Consider the following 19,609-nt stretch of genomic DNA (forward strand, 5'->3'; position numbering starts at 1 on the left):
TGACACATCAGAGCTCCCCTGGCCTACTGTGGAATCGCCCAGTAGGCAAACCCAGTGGAAGGGCCAATTCCACTCTGCCTGGGGGAAGGGTTTGAGAAGAGGATTAGCACCGTAAACTTTGTTAAAAATCATCATTGTCTGTGGGCTCCCATGAATACCCCTGAAACTGCCAGCTCTTGGGGGAAAAATAATTGCTCCAGTTTCCCCTTTCACATTCCTCCAATGCTCTCTTGTCAGGTCGCCCCATCTCCAGGTGATACTCTGGGCGCCTGGCTTCTCCCTCGCCGACTGAGCTTGCCTCACTGCCAGCAATGTCTGCCCAAGACGTTGCCTTCCTCCACATTCTGGGATATCACACCCAGACCCAGCATTCAGAACTCAGGAGCCCTGGGAGGCAGAGGTCGATCAAACTTCTTGAGTTCCCCAGTTCCTCTGGGCCTCCACATTCAGCAACAGCTTTTAGAATGGCACCTTGACCCTCAGCGGACTAGGGCTTCCCGGTTTCAGTGCCTGAGCCTCAGAGTCTTGGAACAAAACAGCCCTAAATTGCATGCATCTTTGGTTGAGAAAACAACTTAATTCCCTTGAACATGAATTTAGTCTAAGTGCATAGCCTCCAGCCATCCTCTTCCCTCTGCACTTTGCCCTCCCCTCCCTTTAACTGGATTAGCCAGCAAGGCAATGTGGACACAGGAAACACTCCCACCCTACTCTAGCCTGCAGTTGGGAGAGGTCCCAGCTTCTAGCCCCACCTCAACTCCTGCTAAATATATTTTTGGTAGTATTTTTACCTTTAGTATTTTTATACCAGTTTGTGAAGGGAAAAAGAAAATACAAGGTTTGATTGTTTCCCATCACTCATGAACTTCTCAGTTGTGCTAATGACCATTCTCTGCCAGTGCCAGGATTTGGTTGCTTGGGCATGTTCTTCATCCTGTGTATTACCCTGTCTGCCACTCATCACTGTTCTTAAAAACTGCTACCATAGAATGATCCATCAGTGTGTCTTTCTGAAAATAAATGAGAAAAGTACACAGTGTTCTAAGAGGTACAAACTGCATTTGTGTTACCTGGTTATCTCTTAAGACATGGCCAAAAGTAATGCTTCCAGGTGTTTTTATCTTTATATGGCCAGTCTGGTCCTAGCTGCCCACAATGAGCACCCAAACCTACCTGGCCCCAGAAACCATAGTTCAGGCTGTGGAATAGAAACAGTTGTGTCCCCAGTTGCTGGGGACAGCAGCTAGTATGTGAGGACATCCTTCAGACCAGGTACTGTTGTAAGCACTCTGCACATAGTAACTCATTTAATCCTCACAATTATGTGAGACTGTCCCATCCCCACTTGAAAGTTGAACAGAGAGGTTTAAAAGTATTTTGGAAGTTGCACAGCTGGTAACATGCATGATTTGAGGATGTGACCCAGTCATTGTAGCTCTAGGGCACACATGCCTCCCTGCTGCACTCACCCCCCTCCTTCATGGACACATTCTAGGTCACCCTGGAAAGGCCGCTTGGCTCCAGACATTGGAGTGGGGCTGATGTGGCTATTGATGGGTGGAGGGCTATTGTAGCAAGCCCCCAGCCTTGCAACTATCTTCCAAGCATGGTTTTCCATACCCACTTCCTTCATGAAAAGACCTTTCCTCGGCCCTGGGTTGGCAAGGTGGAAAGGGTTCAGGTGCTCCTCTAGCCTGAGAGTACAAGAACCATGGGTTCACAACTATCAGCCCTGGGATATCTCGTGGATAACCATGGCGGGTCCGGAACGCAGGCCAAATGAGAGTAATTACTAGGAGTGCCCTTCTGGAGGTATTCCAAAAGCAGAAAGCCAAAGCTAGTAGCTAGAGAAACAGCAATAACCATTAATCGTTTCTGCCAAGCATAGTACATACACAGATGGTATGCATACATCTAGGTACTGCTTTCATGGAACTTAAATACGGAAGATGGGTATTGCAAAATGAAACACAAATAATTAGCAAAATAATTGTAGTTTGTGGGATGCATGTTTACACAGATGGGGTACCACGAAAGAGTGTGAGAGACCCAGCTGTAGATTGCGTGGTTGCATTGGACTTCTCTAGAATTAACAACAGACACAAAGCTGTTGAGTTCAGTGAGACAGGGAAAGAGGTTTGGATGCACAAGGCAGGAACTAGCAGGGGCTAGTTAAGTGCCATTAAAAAGGTGTGGGTGGAGCCCAGAGTGAGGACTTGCGTTAGCAAGATGAGGTTCCACAGGAAGAGGCAGGACCACAGCCCAATCAGCCACTGCAGTGAGCTTGGCACAAGTGATTGCCAGGTGTCAGGTTTTGTGCTTTAAACTTCTAAGCTTCAAGTTGTTGCTATTGAATAAATTTTACCAGAGCATAAATATTGGGAAGTTTTCCAATTAGTTTGTTCTTTCCCAATTAATTTTCCTTGCAGTGAATAAGAAATTCCAAAATTGGAAGAACTTAAATACAGGAACTTAAAAATCACATAAGTTTCGATTGCTAATTTATTTCAGCAATATACTTCAGCCAAGGTACAGCATTGCTCACTGTTACCTAATGTTATCATTTCTAGTCATTGTGATGGTGGGGAAATGGGGTTATAAATATTTACAGGCGAGGATACACCAGATTCCCTTTGGTGCATTGCCTCAGGCTCTTCACCAATCTTTCTGGTCCCCTCTGGACCACCTCCCACTCCAGCCACCAGTGACTTTGTCCACCCCACAGATCCAGTCACGGCACTCACCTGTGTAAACCCTTCCATGGTTTCCCTTGGCCAACCATGGGAAGCAAAGCCTTTCAAGACCCTTCACAGCCAGACCCGTGTAGAATTCATATTTTTATGAGGGAAATACAGCACACATTTCTCTAGAGAGCAGTTTTGAAGAAGGAATGCTATTTTTTAAAAATATTTTATTTATTTATTTATTTGAGAGAGAGAGAAACAGCATGAGAGGGGAGAGGGTCAGAGGGAGAAGCAGGCTCCCTGCCGAGCCGGGAGCCCTATGCGGGACTCGATCCCAGGACTCCGGGACCATGACCTGAGCTGAAGGCAGTCACCCAACAAACTGAGCCACCCAGGCGCCCAAGAAGGAATGCTATTTGAGGGGTCTGAGATGGGGTCTTGGGATCGGACGGCTGTGGGGTTTGTGTAATGAGTGGGGTCTGCATGGATAGTGACTGGTAGGACTGGGAGGGTGGATGTTGGGAAATGGGGTCAGTGATGTGGGCATCTGCAGGGATCAAAGAGACTCTGGCTGTCAGCAACTGTGGGAGAGGCTAATCATCTTGTCCAAGGTCACTTACTAATGTGGCAGAGCTGGTATTGATCTCAAGAAGTCTTAACCTTGACGCTGTACAATTTCTAGATACAAAAGCTGACTGGAGGAAGTCTACAGTGTCTGGGGCAAGACAAAGTCTGTGGGCCCTGGAAATTTCCCTGTCTGGCAGATCAGGATGGGAAAAAAAATAACTCAGAAGTTGATAGTATGGGTAAGTTCAACATTCAAGAGCCCTGGTAGAATAAGCTAATAATATTTCATCTGCCAGGTTGTATCAGTGAACAGCATGTGGGGCCGGACCCATGTGTCCTTCCTGCTATTTCTGTTTCTGAGTCTGCAGGCAAATATGAGAGTGAATCGCAGCCAGATACAGGTGCCGGAAGAGGGCAGGGCCCATAGCAGCATCCCTATGAGGGTGGGGAGCTGGTGCCCCGGAATGATGATTTTGATACTGGTGTGTGGGATGGAGGGGAAAGACACAGGAAGCAAAGACTTGTTAGTATCCCACCAGAGTAAGATTCACCTGGAATTGTGCACTTTATTCCAGTTTAGAAGGAGTCTTGCAAATTGGTGACTACATAAAAAAGCAGCAGAAAATGCAAGTCAAACTTCTGGAAAAATGTATATTTATTCAACAAGAAGTCACTGAGTGAGAGACAATGAAAGTAATGAATTTGGGGAAAATTTCCAAAGAGTACAAAATGTAGTAAATGTGACAAAGCTATAGTAAATGTAATAGATGTGCTGAAAAATTCACACTAGTGAAAAGATATGAGCACATAGTTAATATGAGAGAGGCCCTCCTTATACAACTCTCCACACATTGGACACAGATGATACCCTTGCAAATAGGTGAATAAAAGTTTATACCAAAATGTAATCTTCCTCTGCTTTAGAGAACTCATACTGGAGAGAAACACTGTGATCGTAATGTGGGAAAGCCTCCAATCCAGAGCCCCATTTTCACTGGAACACAGAATTCATACTGGGAAGAAATCATTCATGGGCAATGAATGTGAGAAAGCCAACAAGCATAGCCCAGTTCTTATTCAGCATAAAAGAAACCACACAGGCAGAATGCCTTATAAATTTCACAAATTTGAAAAAAAAAAAAAAAGCCTTTATTCAGGGGTTCAAATAGACTGAACCTCAGAGAAGGCAAAACTATGCTTGTAAATAGCACAGGAAGACCTTCAGGAAGTTGTCAACCCCGCACTGAGGATTCCCCACTGCACACAAAATGGCGCACCTGCTGTGGAAATCATGACAAGTGGACTGAATATGAGACGCCCATAAGAAGGAACCAGAACCTGCTTGTGGCAAAGCATTCACATCAGAGAGACTGGTATGAACGAATGTGGGTAGTGTGTGAAAATCTTCAGTCGGAAGCCAGGACTCTAAGGCAGAAACCTCACACTGGGGAGAAATCCTCTAAATGTAGAAAAGTTATACTAAGAAATCCTCCAAACTCTAAGTCACAGAGTTCAAAGTGGGGAAAACCACAAATATGTAAAATATGTGGGAAAGTTTTTAACTAGAAGTCAACACTGATTGCACAACAGGGAATTCATCCTGGGAGAAACATCAAGAAAACAACAACAACAACAAAAACACAAGAACACCTTCCTTCTGATATCGGAGCTCACCGGCTCTCTGAGAGTTCATATAAGAGAAAAACCCTATCAAAGCACTAATGTGGGAAAGCCTTCAGCAAGAAAACACCTCATCACATTATACATCAGAAAACCCACACAGGAAAGAAGTCCTATGAAATAAATGAATTTTGGAAAGCACTGAGTGATAGATAAAACTTCATAATTCACACTGTGGAGAAACCAGAGAAATGCAAAAAATGTGAGGAAGGAGCATCTGTACACCAAAAATGTTATTCTGAGAAGCTCTATTAACTTAAAGAACACAGAAACACCTGGCCCCAGGGTCAAAATCTATTTATGCAGCAGAGGAAGAGGAAAGAGTCTTTTATGTATGAAGTGTGGTTGACCCTCAGAATCAGCTCTGGACATTAGATACTAGAGAATTCAAACTGATAAATGAAAAGAGCCAATTTAACAAATGTAAATTGTACCACAGGGAAATACAATTCCATAACTGAAACCAAGCTTTTTGGAAAAAAAAAAAAAAAAACCTGAAAAATAAATGTCCATGCATCTGAAGTCCAAGTATCTTCCTCCCCATGCTTCATGTTTGCCTTTCAAAGGGGACCTCTCAGTAAATGTTGGGAGAGGAAAGTTTTGATGTTCATCCTAAGATATCTACTTGGAATTAATCATCACCATGGATACAACCTGAAACTCCTGACCATAATCCCTCATGGGCATCAGAAGAGGGCAACTGTCACCCTGTTGCTTTATTCTCACACCACTAACACCACACGAGTGTTTGGGGGTCATTTAAGGGAGTATGCACAGGAAAGGCAAAAAGCTATGGTCTAAGTGTGACATGCCCCAGACCCTAGGGGCGAAGGTCCCAAGAAAAAGACCTCAACACAAGTAACCCCATGGGGTATGTCCCAGTTCCTCTGCTGGTTCCCACGTCCTGTCCCAGGTCCATCCTTGCTCACAGGGCTCTCTCACCCAAGGTTCTATCCCTCAGTGCCAAGCCTGAGTTACTCAGGCCAGAAGACAGAACCCCAGGTCTCTTGTGGAAACTGCCCCTCCCCAAATCCAGCCCTGTATTTCTAAAGTGAGATCTATACATTCTTGCATCCTGCCCAATCCCCACGTTCTGATGGCTATTTGGGTAGAAATCTCACTCACGCTGGGCCACGTCCAGGGGCTTCATCACACTCTCTGAACTCAGACCAGGGGTGTAAGTTCAGTCCCTCCCTAGAGTAGGATCCTCTCGGTAGCTGTTTCCCACCATGAGTAGAAAGTCTGGTCTGCAGGGGGTATGCATGATGCCAACAGGCACGGAAAAGCAGGGATGAAGTGTGGTGTGTGGGTGCAGGTCTTTCTGGAGGCCAGCCCCATCCTAGTGGTCATGGGCTTCATGGACTCTCTCCTTCTGATTGTTCACTGCAGACCTGGACTTTCCACAGCTTCCACCGTGAAGCAAGAGAAAGGAAAGAGCAGAAGGGAGGGAGCAACCATCCCCACTCCTTCCCCACTCACTACTTGGGGGCCTCTGTGTCCTCGCCCTTGGGTGGGGCTGCCACTGTCGAGGTCGCCTTGAGGCTCCGCTTCCGCTTCTGCACGTTCTGCTCCGGGTGGAACAGGATGACGTAGGTTTTGGGCACATAGAGCATGCCGAGGGACACTGATGCACTCAGGCTCAAGGACACAGTCAGTGTGGTGGTTTGGATGTAGATCTGAGCCATGGAGGAAGGGACTGGGTGGGACTCGGCCCTGTTCTCTCCCACCCTCCACCCCCACATGGGTCTGTTCATTGGGTGAATGGAAAGGGCAACCATATAAGCAAAGGCCCTGTGGCATGAAGAAGTGATGGTCATGGTGTGGCTCTGATGTAGGCAGGAAGGAGGATGAATAACACAGGACCAAGTGGACAAGTGACCAAGGGAAGTGAAGGGCTCATTCACAGCGAGTGACACCTGGGGAAGTGGTCCGTATGCCTAAAAAGTGCTAGAGCATGTTAATGAATGGATGAATGTTTTCAAATGTACAAATGAGTGAACACATTGAATAAAAGAGCAAGTGGGCAAACATATGAAGGCCAGGGGTGAATAAACATGTTCTACTATACACACAAATAAATCACTGAATTATGAGCAAGCAAATAGATTGACAGATTAATGGACTGATGGGTATAAAGTATATAAAGGAGTAACTGAATAAAAATAAGTTAATGGAGGGGCGCCTGGGTGGCTCAGTCAGTTAAGCATCTGATTCTTGGTTTCAGCTCAGGTCATAATCTCGGGTCATGGGATTGAGCCCCGTGTTGGGCTCCATGCTCAGCATGGAATCTGTTCGAGATTCTCCCTCACCCTCTCTCTCTGCCTCTTCTCTGGCTCACATGCTCTCTCTCTCTAAAATAAATAAATAAATCCTTAAAAAAAAAATCCAAGTTAATGGATGGTTAGAAGCACGGATGAACACATGAATGAAGGAAGGAAAACAGGACTGACTGAGGCAGCAAAGGGAGACTGACAAACAAGTGAATGAGTTTTTAAGTACATGAATGAATTAACCAACAAGCAATCATTCATGTGGGTGGCCCAGCTCTTGGGACAATTGAGCCCTTCTTCGGACAGGCAGGAAACAAAGGAGGCAGTGGAACCAACGGGGGACCCCAGATTACCTTTTCAGCTGACTGGGCAGTGCCAAAGAAGATAGGCACAAAAGCCAGCCAGATGATGCAGGTGGTGTACATGGTGAAACCGATGGGCTTGGCCTCGTTGAAGGTCTCAGGCACGCCACGGGCTTTGATGGCATATACCGTGCACGTGACCATGAGCAGGAGGCTGTAGCCCAGGCAGCCGATGAGGGACAGGTCCGACATGTCGCACTTGAGCACCCCTCTGGCCTGCTCTGGGTCCACTGTCCGTTGCTCTTCATAGTCGATCACGCTGTGTGGGGGCTGGACCCCCAGCCATGCCATCACTCCCACCACCTGCAGGAGCCAACACCGGATCAGGGACATACCCAGCCTGGCCACCCACCAATGTCTCTGGCAGGTTAGGGTCGCCTTGAGGCTCCTGGCCTACTGAGTGGGATGCTCAGGACTGAGAGCCCCCAGGGAGAGCGGCGGGCCATCCAGGAGGGGACTGCCCATGCAAAGGCTGGTGGACAGTGGAGGTACATGCTGGCAATGTCAGGGCTGGCTGGGTAACAGGCCCCTGGATGTCCTCTTCCTGTATTCTACCCCCCAGGTAGGCAGGACCATCTCCATTCTGTAGATGTGAAAACACTAGCTTAACCCCGTCTAGCAACATGGCAAACCTCATTCCTGAGGACCCCTTCCTTCTCCAGATCCAGAGAACTTTTGAACATAATGTAATGAGATCATGTGGGAATGCAGAGTGAAGCTCAGAATGAGGCACGAAATAGAGAGTAGTAAGGATGTGAGCTGATGCCGGGTGGCCTGGGAGGTTATCAAAATCAAACACAGGGACGCCTGGATGGCTCAGTCGGTTAAGCGTCTGCCTTAGGCTCAGGTCATGATCCCCAGGGTCCTGGAATCAAGTCCCGCATCAGGCTCCTTGCTCATCAGGGAGCCTGGCTCTCCCTCTGCCTGCAGCTCCCCCTGCTTGTGCACTCTCTCTCTCTCTCTCTCTGACAAATAAATAAATAAAATCTTAAAAAAAAAAAAAGTCAAACGCAAGCACTAACAGGGAGGAGAAGGAGTAGCAGTTCCCTCACAGTGACAGGAGACATGACCTTGAGCCAAGGGAAGCTGGGGAGCAGGAACTTAGACACCTGCATGAAGGTAGGACCCTGGAAGGGCTGTCCTGTTCGTTTGTGCAGGTTGTTCACTGTACAAGACTGCCTGGTGTGTGTGTGTGTGTGTATGTGTGTGTGTGTGTGTGTGTGTGTGTGTGTTGTGGGGCAGGTAGGGCTGAAATTTAGCCAACACTTCAGTGTCATGCTATGTACCTAGAGTGGGGCTGTGTGATCCTGGAGGAAGGAATGTTTTTTAATAATTTGTACAACCAAAAGAAGAACCTTTTTGTGATTCTCCAGAGGCAGTAGCTCCATGGACAAGGGACTAATAACACCCCACCCAACGTCCAGGAAGGCAGTCTGGAGGCGCCTCTTAGAACAAGCTTCTAGGTAGGGAAAAAAGTTGCCTATGAGAAACCTATCCAAGGTCTGAGGTACACCAGAATAGCAACCAAAATGGACCCCACTAATTTCACAACCCCTGTAATCGATAAGGAACTAGCATCTAGTACCTGTTAAAAACAAAAAACAAAAAAAGACACCTCCTACAAAATAATAGAAAATGAGCAAAGCACAGGAACAGGCACATCACAGAAGAGGAAACTTCAAAGGCCAGTTGCACTTGTAACTAAGTAGATGCAAATTAAAACAATGAGATGCCATTTCGTGTGCACCATATTGATAAATAACCTAGTAAAACTGCAGGTGTGCCTCTTTGCAGGAGCCTGGGATTTCCGGAAAGGAAGGTATAATGTGGGGAGTCCATAGATGAGCCAGGAAGTACTGACTGTAGTCTAAGTACCTCTGTCCTGGGGGCAGGGGCACCACAGGGGTTTCGGGCAGGGAAGCAGGGAGGTAAGAGGTCGGGATGCACTGGGCATTGGCGTTCTGGCCCTCACAGGGATAGCTTGGGCCCTGCTCTCTGCGGGAAGATGGCAACACCTTTCAGTTGTGGAGAATCGCATGGACCAAGGCCTGCAGGTGGGAATGAACGTGGCATACACAGAGCTAGGTAGGGGGAAGGGTTTGCCTGGAGTGCAGAGTGTGCCATGTCCAAAGTAGGCTGAGCAAAGGCCCTCCACGTAGCCCTGAGAACTGGCCTGGCTCTATGGTGCCGCAATGTCGCCCACACCTGAGCACTGAAAACATCCAGTGCTTCCCAGATCATGAGAATAATTTCCAGTGCTATAACCTTAGAGAAACCCCTGAAGGAACTCTGCTTTTGCTGTACACATGTCATGAAATCCTGGCCATTTATGGAGCTGGACACCCCACTCCACAGTAAAGTCGCTGGAGCCGTGCCTCTCATCCAGGTTACCCCAGTGACCGGGCAGCAGGAACTCCCTTTATGGAAACTGATTCTTTTTCTGCTTGAGAAAAATTGTCAGATAGCTCTCTGCCTTATTATTATTATTATTATTATTATTTTATTTATTTTTTTAAGATATTACCTATTCACTGGACAGAGAGAGGGAGAGCACAAGCGGGGGAGTGGCAGGCAGACAGAGAGGGAGAAGTAGGCTCCCCGCCTGCCGAGCAGGGAGCCCTACGCAGAGCTCGATACCAGGACCCCAGGATCACCACCTGAGCCGAAGGCAGACAACCGACTGAGCCACCCAGATGCCCCTCTTTGCCTTATTTTTATATGGGAGCCAAATTGTGGAAGAACCTGTTCCGTGTAGGAAAATAATCTCTCTTTTTTTTTTTTTTACAGAAATGGAGCTGGATGCTGGCACTCCCCATCTTACTGACCCAGTTCCCTCCAGGATGGAGCAGGATGGGGTGGGGGGAGGGAGGAGGAGTTCCGCTTATAGAACACTGGGGCCCTGTCTCCTGCAGCCTTTTTTTTTTTTTTAAGATTTTATTTATTTATTTGAGAGAGAGAGAATGAGAGAGAGCAAGCACATGAGAGGGGGGAGGGTCAGAGGGAGAAGCAGACTCCCCGCCGAGCAGGGAGCCCGATGCGGGACTCGATCCCGGGACTCCAGGATCATGACCTGAGCCGAAGGCAGTCGCTTAACCAACTGAGCCACCCAGGCGCCCCTCCTGCAGCCTTTTTAAAAAAAAAACAAACAAAAAAACATAGGAGCCAAAATAGAAGAGTCCTTCTCTGATTTTCAGAGTGAAGGACAACCCCCTAGCCCAGCCGCCTTCCATCCCGCCCCCACCCCCACCCCCACCCCCGCCCCCAGCGTGGCCCCGGGAGCCCGAGGCCCACCTGCACCGAGGTGAGGCTGAAGGTGATGGCGAGCTGCGAGGTGGGGCTGATGAAGGGCGGGGGCGTGACGGAGCGCTTCCCCTGCTCGAAGATGCGGTAGATGCGGTTGGTCTTGGTGAGCAGGGCCGAGTAGCTGAGCGTGGTGCCCAGGCCGAGGAAGAGCCGGCGGGCCGCGCACACGGCCGCCCCGGGCTCGGCCACCATGAGGAAGGTGATGGCGTAGATGAGGAAGATGCCGGTGAGCAGCACGTAGCTGAGCTCGCGGCCCGAGGCCCGGACGATGGGCGTGTTGTTGTGGCGCACGAAGGTGGCCACCACGGTGGTGGTGGCCATGCTGCCCAGTACGGCCAGCAGCAGGGGCGGCGCGGCCCAGGGCGAGGACCAGCTGAGGCGCACGACGGGCGTGGGCCGGCAGCCCGTGTGGTTGCGCGTGGGCCGCATGTCCCCGGGGCAGGCCTCGCACGTGAACTCGTCCACCTGGAAGCGGTACCCGTCGCACGGCTCGCAGTGCCAGCAGCAGGGCACGCCCTTCACCATCTTCTTCCGCTCACCCGGCCCGCAGGGGAGGCTGCACTGGGACGCGGGCACCTCGCGGGGCTCCCCCGACCACTGGAGGGCTTCCACCTGCGGCACGGGAGACGCGCGGGCCTGGCACCTGCGTCCGGGGGGGGGGGCCGGTGCGGCCTGCGCGCCCCCGCCGCCCCGAGCTCGCGTGTCCGCGCCCACTCACGTCCAGCCTGAGGGTCTCTGCCCACTGGCCCACCGCCTTGTAGCCGCCGCTGCCCGCGCTGCCGTTGGCCGCCTGGTACTGAAAGATGTCGTATCTCCCCGGCGCGTCCCCGTTCTCGTTGAACATCACGGGGGTCCCCGCGCTGCCTGGACCGAGAGCCCGGCACCCTCAGCTGGTTGTCCAGCCCCTCCCGGAGAGGCCCAGGGCCCGGCCAGGATAAAGGAAGAGTATAACGGGCAGGCGCAAAGACGCTCAGCGTCCTCACACCCATTAGGATGGCCACTGTGACCACCCCCGGAAAGAACAAGCCTCGGGAGCATGTGGAGGAACTGGAACCCCGAGGTTGCTGGTGGGGATGGAAGATGGTGCCGTCACTGTGGAAAACAGTGTGGCCGGTCCTCCAAAAACTGAACTTAGGATTACCACCTGACCCCGCAACCCCACTTCCAGGCGTATGCCCCAAAGAAGGGACTCAGCTCCAGGACTCTCAGAGATGAGTCACCCATGTTCACGGCAGCATCATTCCTGGTAGCCAAAAGGTGGACGCAATGGGGGTTGAATGGATAAACAAAATGTTCCCTATTCGTTGGTGCAAGGTTATTCTCCAGCCTTAAAAAGGAAAGACATTCTGACATGGGCCACAGCATGGGTGAAGGTTGAGGACGTTATGCTGAGGGAAATGAGCCAGGAACAAAAGGACAAATACTGCATGATCCCTCTCAGGTACATAGAGTCGGCAAAATCTCAGGGACAGAAAGTAGGATGGAAGCTGCCAGAAGCTGCAGGAGGGGGAATGGGGAGTTAGTGTTTAATGGAGACAGAATTTCAGTCTTGGGAGATAAAACAAGTTCTGGAGAACGGTTGCACACAGTGCACACACTAAACCGTACCCTTAAAAATGAAGATGGTAGGGGCGCCTGGGTGGCTCAGTTGGTTAAGCGACTGCCTTCGGCTCAGGTCATGATCCTGGAGTCCCGGGATCGAGTCCCGCATCGGGCTCCCTGCTCGGCGGGGAGCCTGCTTCTCCCTCTGACCCTCCCCCCTCTCATGTGCTCTCTCTCTCTCATTCTCTCTGTCTCAAATAAATAAATAAAATCTTTAAAAAAAAAAAAATGAAGATGGTAGACATGACGCTACGTGTATGTTACCACAATTTAAAAAGAAAAGGAAACGGCTTAGCCGGCCAAGAGAGACGGTGGGTTCAGACTTGTACAAAGAACAATCAGCCTTATTTCTTTTAGAGGCTTGTTCTACCAGCTCGTAAAGCTGATCTGGGGTGACGTTAAGCTGTGCTATTTAGCAGAGAGCTTGGCAGAGAGGAGGTGCTCAATATTTGGTGGGAGAACCGTTTTTAAGTTTACAAAGGATCGTCACTGAACAAGAAGTGTATCTCTCCGCACAAACCACGAGGGTGGCTTGAGTCCACTCAGGCCTTTTCCAGACCTTATTCTGAGCCCTGCCTGTGTGCCAGGCCCTCTGCTGGTACCAGGGGACACGATCCCATTCTGCCTCTCCCATCCGTTTGATCCTGAGTCACCCCAGGTCCAGCACAGAGATCCATCCCTGGCACGTCCCTTCCCTGTGGGAGCGGATCTGGCTCCCACTCACCATTGAAGCGGACGGCTCGAATATACTGCAGCAGCATCCGCCCATCGGTGGTCTCCATCGCGGGGCACAGGCCAGTGAGCCCGGGGCAGAGCGCCTGGTGCATGCTGTGGAGGGCGTGGGCAATGGCGTACACAGCGTCGATCACAAACTGCACCTTCCCCTCCTGCTCGTAGGTCGAGTCCCGGCCGATGCGTTCCTCGCCTGTCCTAGGGATGCCCAGAGGAAGTGTGCCCGGCCCTCCCAGGTGCCCCGCCTGGCCTCCCATCTTCTCCCTCATCTCCCGTGCCACCCTGGGCAGCTCTCACCTGTGCATTTGCGGGTGGCGTCATCTGACTGGGTACCTGAGCTGGTCAGCTTGCAGTTAAAATTCTCTTCCCAGAACTCGGCAAACCAGATGTTCCGACGGTTGTTCTCCAGGGAGCGGGTCATGAAGTACTGGTCAAATCCTGAGAGGGAGGAAAGAGGACAGACGGCAACCATCTGAATGACTCTTCTGTGTCCCTTCACCACTTGCTCACTTTGCAGCTGGGACTGGCCACGTGACCAGCTTCTGGCCCATGATTTCAAAGCCGCCTCGGGGCCTCAGGGTAGAATGTGCATCCTGTTGTAAACTCAGAGCCTTGCCACACTGAAGACTTGTATGCTGCTCCTTCTTTCCTGGTTAGGATGCTGCGGTGAAGATTTAATGGGCGGAGCTTCAGCAGCCACTTTGTGAATAAGATACCTGAGTCACGAAGGCACAGAGCAACCACCGAGAATGGTGGAACAGAAGCGGGGACAGGAACAGAAGCGGGGACAGGGCTCGGGGCTTTGAGAACATCATTAACTCACTGTCCCAGACCTGAAGTGGCCTATTTTCAGATGTCTTAATCTGTTGATGAAATGCCTTTATTGCTAAAATCACTCTCATTCTAATTTGTCAAATGCAACCAAGTGCACTCTAAAGGAAAGCAAGAGTGTGAGGGTGGGTGGGAGGCTGGGAGCCCCTGAAAGTCAGGGTTCTCAGTCTTTACAAGGTTTAGCCTCATAAAATAGCCCTGAAGCACCTCGTCAAGGCATCTTCAGTTCAGGTTTTGGGAAAACAATCAATCCTGTCGTAAAGGATGGTGGAGGAAGGGAGGGGAGGCAGGCTTCATGATTTGATCAACAAGACAATAGGTCCCCATCCTCAGTTTTGCTCCCTCTTCCCCCACCGTCAAATTAGTGTGTCTTTTGCAGAACCAGGAATACCAGGCAGATAGACACTGAATTAAAACAAAAACAAAAACAGAAAAGACACAACTAACTCTTGACCCTGTACAGTGGGGTGGGCTTTTCCTCCTTTGCCAAATCAAACACTGCTTGGAGGGATGTATTCACAGAATCTCAGAATCCTAGAATTTGGGAATCCCGGAAGGGACATGGAGCAGGATACAATTGTACAGATGGGGAAAATGCACACCCCCAAGAGGGGATCGTGGGAAAGGACAAGCAGGGGCCTGGGACGTGGTGGGGGTGGGCATCCCTGCACTCACCATCTATGGAAGCTCTTTTGGGCAGGATGGTGATGGCCCCCACAGCCACGTCCTCCAGGTTCAGGATGGGAGAGGTCTTGGCTCCCCAGCTGTCTGAGCCGACCCATAAGAAGTGACCTGTCAGGTTGGCCTGGCTTGCGGCCTCCAGGACCCTCCTGGTAGGAACAGGGCGAGGGGTGAGGAAGGGCCTGAGATCCTCCTCCAACTTACCTCTGGCCACTTCCTGTTCTTCTCTCTCCTTCTATCCCATTCCAAACCACTCATCAGACCCTCGTTTATCAGGAAAAGTGGGGCGAAGGGGGTTTTGGACACTTGCCCCGGGCTTCTCAGGTAGTAAAGGTTCCAGCCAGGCTCTGGCCCCAGGCCTGCCCTCCTGTTCGGTGCGCTGCAGCCCACTTCACACGCCTGGAAGAAGGGCCTCCCTTCTCTTGCAGAGGCTCCTGCTGGCTCGGAGCCACACAGGCCTCAGGCCAGGGTCCATGGCCACCTACTGATACCCCCTGAATTGCCCCCGGGCCTCCTTCTCTGACAGCTCATTTTTGGCACTTAGATCTGCCCCCGGGTCTCTCCCCCACTGTGAATGATAAGAACAGACAGCTATTCCTGTGTGTTCCCCTTGGCTAGTCCTGGAGCATCTCCACCCAGGCTGGGCCCAGTTCATTTCTGGCTGCACCAAACAGACAGATGGCAGCTGGAAAAGTGTGTAAGGGCAGAAGGGGGGGGGTCAAGAAGAGGGAGGAGGAGGAAGGGAGGATGTGCATGGCTGGGGGATGTGTAAGAAGAGGGGGCAGGGCTTTTAAGGAGAGCCTCTGATAACTACTGTGATTCAATGTGCCCACTGTCCCACCTGATGTCATCTTCATTGGCAAAGATGATGATGCCCCGGGCGTTGGGCGTCTCCATGAGCCTCTTGATCACCTTATTGAATTCTCCTGGCTTCGGTTCCCTGGGAATCTTGATGGACTGGGCAATGCAGACCCCCCCTGGGTGTCGGGGATGCCAGAGTCACCTCTTGTTCTACCCAAGCACCCACCCACCGGGGCCGCCCATACTGTGGCAGGGGCTGAGTGCTCCAAAGGAAAGGGGCGCCTGCCCACAGGGGCACCATCCAGGCTCCCCACCATGGACCCAGTCAGTGCCCCATCTCCTGGCTTTGGCCCTGCCCGATGGCCCCTGGCTCAGCCCTCTATAGGCTCCTTGATGCCTTGGACCCCCGCTCCCAGCTCACCAGCCTCCCGGGAGATCTGCACAAAGGCCTCAACCCCGCTCTCGCCATAGTTGCCCTCGGAGGCCAGCGTGGACACATAGTTCCATCCCAGTGCCCTCACGATGTCCACCATGGCCTGGGCCTGGTAGGAGTCCGGTGGCACCACTCGAGAGAAGAAGTCGTAGCGCGTGGAGTCGCTGAGCTCAGGAGCTGTGGAGGCGTAGCTGATCTGGGGTATCTGGAATAGGGAAGGACACCTGGGCTACGGATGGAGGGCCAGTGACCCCCGGGGGGAGGGAGAGCAGCGGGGATCCAGGACACAGGTCGGGGCACGGAAGTCTGGGATGAGGGCACCAGGGGCCAATGTGGGAGAGCCGGGTGGAGAGGCCCAAGGGTGTGGGGAGTGCTCTGTATTTGAGACATGATCTGACGGAATGTGGGAGGTATGAGGGTCTAGGGGAGAGGGCAAGGCCCCGTATACATAGGAACCGGGTGTGTCCAGGCAAAGGGGAAGTAGGGCCTCAAGTCCAGCCTGCAGCAATCCAGCTGCTGGGCACACGCTGCAATGGCAAGGGGAATGGGACTCCTTGTCAGCCCCAGGGGACAACCTATTTTCCTAATTCACACAGAGGGACAAGTCTGTGTAGGGAAGCGGCAGCCCCAGGCAGGGTCAGGGCGGGCAGGGGAGCTGGGAAGGGGTTATTTGATTCAGAGCTGTTTCTGGCCTAATGGAGGGGCCCGCATGGACCTGGGTTTGTCTGTGTGCCCAGTTCCATGGGATTATGGGCTGAGCTGATCCTGGAGAAGGTGGGGGGGGGGGCGGGGAAGAGCAAGTATGAAAGGAGAGTGGAGAGTGGTAGCAGAAGGCTGAGGAAGTCAGGGAGAGGGAGACTAGCAGAGAAGAGGGATGAGGTGGGAGCTGGTGTGAAGGGCAGAAGAGAGGGAATGTTCTGGAAGGAGTGGGCTGAGTTGGTCCAGGGGAGACAGGGATGTCTGAAGCAAGGCAGAAAGAAAGCGTGGAGTGTGGAGACATGATGGGAAGAGCAAGAGGGAGAGAGAAGGAAAGAGGGAAGGAGGAAGGGGGAAGAGAGACAGGGTGATAGAGAAAAACAAGAAGAACCACAAAGAAGGAGGGAAGGTCAGAGAAAGGCCCAGAGCAGTTAACGGACACTGTGTCTACTGTGGGCACTCCAGACGCTCAAGTTTGATCTTCAGAACCACCTTCCTGTACAGGTTGAACCTCCTCCGGGAAGTTCATCTAAAATGCCGATCCCAGTGATGCACACACATATGGAGGTGAACTCGGAAACCCTCAGCTCTGCTCCTAGACCAGGAACTGCAAAAAGGTCCCCCAGGGAGCCAAATCTGGCCCCTGGTTGCCTTTCATGCACCAATGTCTTCATTTTTCTAAATTTTTGGATTGGCAGCCAGTGTTTAAAATGTGGGAGTGGGGCACCACCCCAGTCTTGGGCTGAGCTGGCAGCAGTGGGCCCTGGACTCGCGGGATCCTGCTTCACTCATCTATACCCCAAACCTGGCCCCTGAAGGCCCCTGAGTTTGAGATCTCTGCACTCAGTCTAGAGGGGCAGACACAGGGAAAGGGACAGAAACCAGAGCTCCAGGCAGGACAGGGGACAGAGGTACAAACACACACTTACATGGGCAGGCGTGTGAGACAGAGACTACCCCCCCCCCCCCCGCAACACACACATAAGCTCTCCCTGTCCCAACTAGAAGGTGTGTCTGTATGACAAGCTGTTATTCAGTGGGAACCAGGGTGGGGGGAATTACATGGATGCACATGATGGAGAGGGGCCCAGATAAAACCCCTACCCAGCATGGTAGAAACAGAGGCCACGCCTGGGAGAATCAGAGAAACTCTCAAGGAACGGAAGTCCCCTCCCCTAGCCAGATGGAAGCAAAGCCTTCTTCTCTTCACAGAAAGAGCGAAGGACAGAAATGCCCCCTCCCCCCACTGAACCCCAGTGAATGACTACTACAGAAAACCCCCAAACTCTAATGCCAAAGGCCCCCCAATTCCTGATTCCTATGCCCCTCCCCCAGTCACTGTCCCCCAGGGTTCAAGGAAGGGGCTGCCCTGCATTTAAGACGGTTTCCTAAAGATGAGGGAATTACCCTCTCCACACCCCAGCAGTCTGGGGTATGTCCTAGTTGCCCCACCAGAAGGAGGGCCCTGGTTCCAGGAAAAACTTGCACCTCATTACCCAGAGATCTCCCAAGGGCCCGGGGCGAGACCACCACACAGGGCGGGTGCAGTGTGTGTCCCAAACGAGGACAACCAAGCAAGCGCTAAACTACAGGCTGCCCTGTTCTGGTCAATCGGCCCCCAAGAGAAGGCTGCAGCCTCCTCTGGGAGGGGGCCGCCTTGACCGTGCAGAAGGTAGGTTTCCTTAATTCTCACAAAGGGCTGTGTGCGCGGATGGCAGCTCTCGCAGGGCCCCAGAGCAGACAAGGAAGGGAGCACCGGTCGGGTTGATGTGGCTCAGGCTTGCATCTGGCGCACGGGACAGGGTTTCTCTGAAGCAGCGGTTCATCTCTGCGAATTTGAGGACTTCTGCCAGGAGACCAGACATCGGCCACCCCGAGGCCGAGGACGGGACGGGGACAGGGAGAGAGTGGCCTCACCGCAAACAGGCGCAGCACGTTGGCGACCATGATGGAGACGGAGCTGGCCGAGGCGCCGACCACAGCCACGACGCGCTCGGGGGGCGCGGTGCGCAGCGGGGGGACGCCGCCGGGGCAGCGCACGGCCCCCTCGTCGCTGTCGCCGCGGCGGCGGATCAGCGCCTGCACGAAGCTCAGCGCCTGCTCCAGCGCGTACGTGTCCCGCGAGCAGGTGTCGAGCAGCCGCGCGCCCAGGCGCACGCCGGGCAGCAGCTCGGGGTCGGCGTTCACGCGGTCCAGCGCGTACAGCATGGCCTCCAGCCGGTGCACGCCCTGCTCCTTCTTCAGCTGCCCGCACGCCCGGCCCGCCGCGCCCCGCGCGTGCACCGGGAACAGGCCGCCCAGCGTGAGGCCGCCCGCCACGCGCACCGAGCCCGCCGCGCCCGCCGCGCCCGCCAGCGCCAGCGCCAGCGCCAGCACCAGCACCAGCCGCGGCGCGTGGAGCCGCGGCTCGCGGGCGCTCCGGGGCCGGGCCATCCGCCGTCCCGCTGCGGGAGGAAGACCCGGCCTGGAGGGGAACAGAACGCGGGAACGCTCTGAGCGCCTGGCAGAGGGAGGACGCCGGGCCGCGAGGAAGGGGGAGGCGCCCCGGGTCCCGGGGAGAAGGGGAGGCGCGCGACAAATGTTGGCTGAGCCGCTTGCGGAGGAGGTGGGATGTCAGTTCGCCCTGCCCTCCCAAGCCTCCACCGCGCTCACACAGCCTCTGGATCTTATCGCTCAGGTCCCCCTGCCCGACCCCTGTCTCCGCCGCGCCGGCCTGCCTCTCCCGGACAGCCCTGCGGCCCTCGTCCTCAGCGCACAACCAAACGCAAACGCACTCCCCAGCCACACTCACCTGCGCCAGCCGCTGTCGGTCAGGACAGGGCTGTGACAGATGTGCAGGGCCCAGAGAGGATTTAGGGATTCTGGGGAAGGGATGAGAGGCCGCCCTGAGGGTGGAGACCCCTCCTGAACATGGGGTGTGCGCAGAAGGGGCGCTCTCTCCATCTCCTTTCCCTCCCTCTTAGGAGA

General features: G+C 52.9%; 1 protein-coding gene across 1 annotated transcript; it reads right to left on the reverse strand.

Moving 5' to 3' along the window:
• Positions 1-6,409: 6,409 nt before the first annotated feature.
• On the reverse strand, positions 6,410-19,075 carry GRM6 (glutamate metabotropic receptor 6). The gene is made up of 10 exons (XM_021690935.1): positions 18,560-19,075; positions 15,935-16,151; positions 15,554-15,689; positions 14,707-14,861; positions 13,498-13,638; positions 13,193-13,393; positions 11,585-11,730; positions 10,855-11,478; positions 7,555-7,866; positions 6,410-6,607 (listed from the first exon to the last, which is right to left on the reverse strand). The coding sequence occupies exons 1-10, from the start codon at positions 19,073-19,075 to the stop codon at positions 6,410-6,412; spliced, it is 2,646 nt and encodes an 881-aa protein (XP_021546610.1).
• Between the last annotated feature and the right edge of the window lie 534 nt (positions 19,076-19,609).

Source organism: Neomonachus schauinslandi, chromosome 7 (assembly GCF_002201575.2).
Source record: "Neomonachus schauinslandi chromosome 7, ASM220157v2, whole genome shotgun sequence".
Taxonomy (NCBI): Eukaryota; Metazoa; Chordata; class Mammalia; order Carnivora; family Phocidae; genus Neomonachus; species Neomonachus schauinslandi.

Excerpts from the sequence above, each read along its gene's own strand:
- GRM6 (XM_021690935.1), bottom strand. The coding sequence starts at position 19,075 with ATGGCCCGGCCCCGGAGCGCCCGCGAGCCGCGGCTCCACGCGCCGCGG. Across the intron at positions 16,152-18,559 it reads ACGTGCTGCGCCTGTTTGCG|ATACCCCAGATCAGCTACGC; the intron begins GTGAGGCCACTC and ends TCCCTATTCCAG. Across the intron at positions 15,690-15,934 it reads GCAGATCTCCCGGGAGGCTG|GGGGGGTCTGCATTGCCCAG; the intron begins GTGAGCTGGGAG and ends CCCGACACCCAG.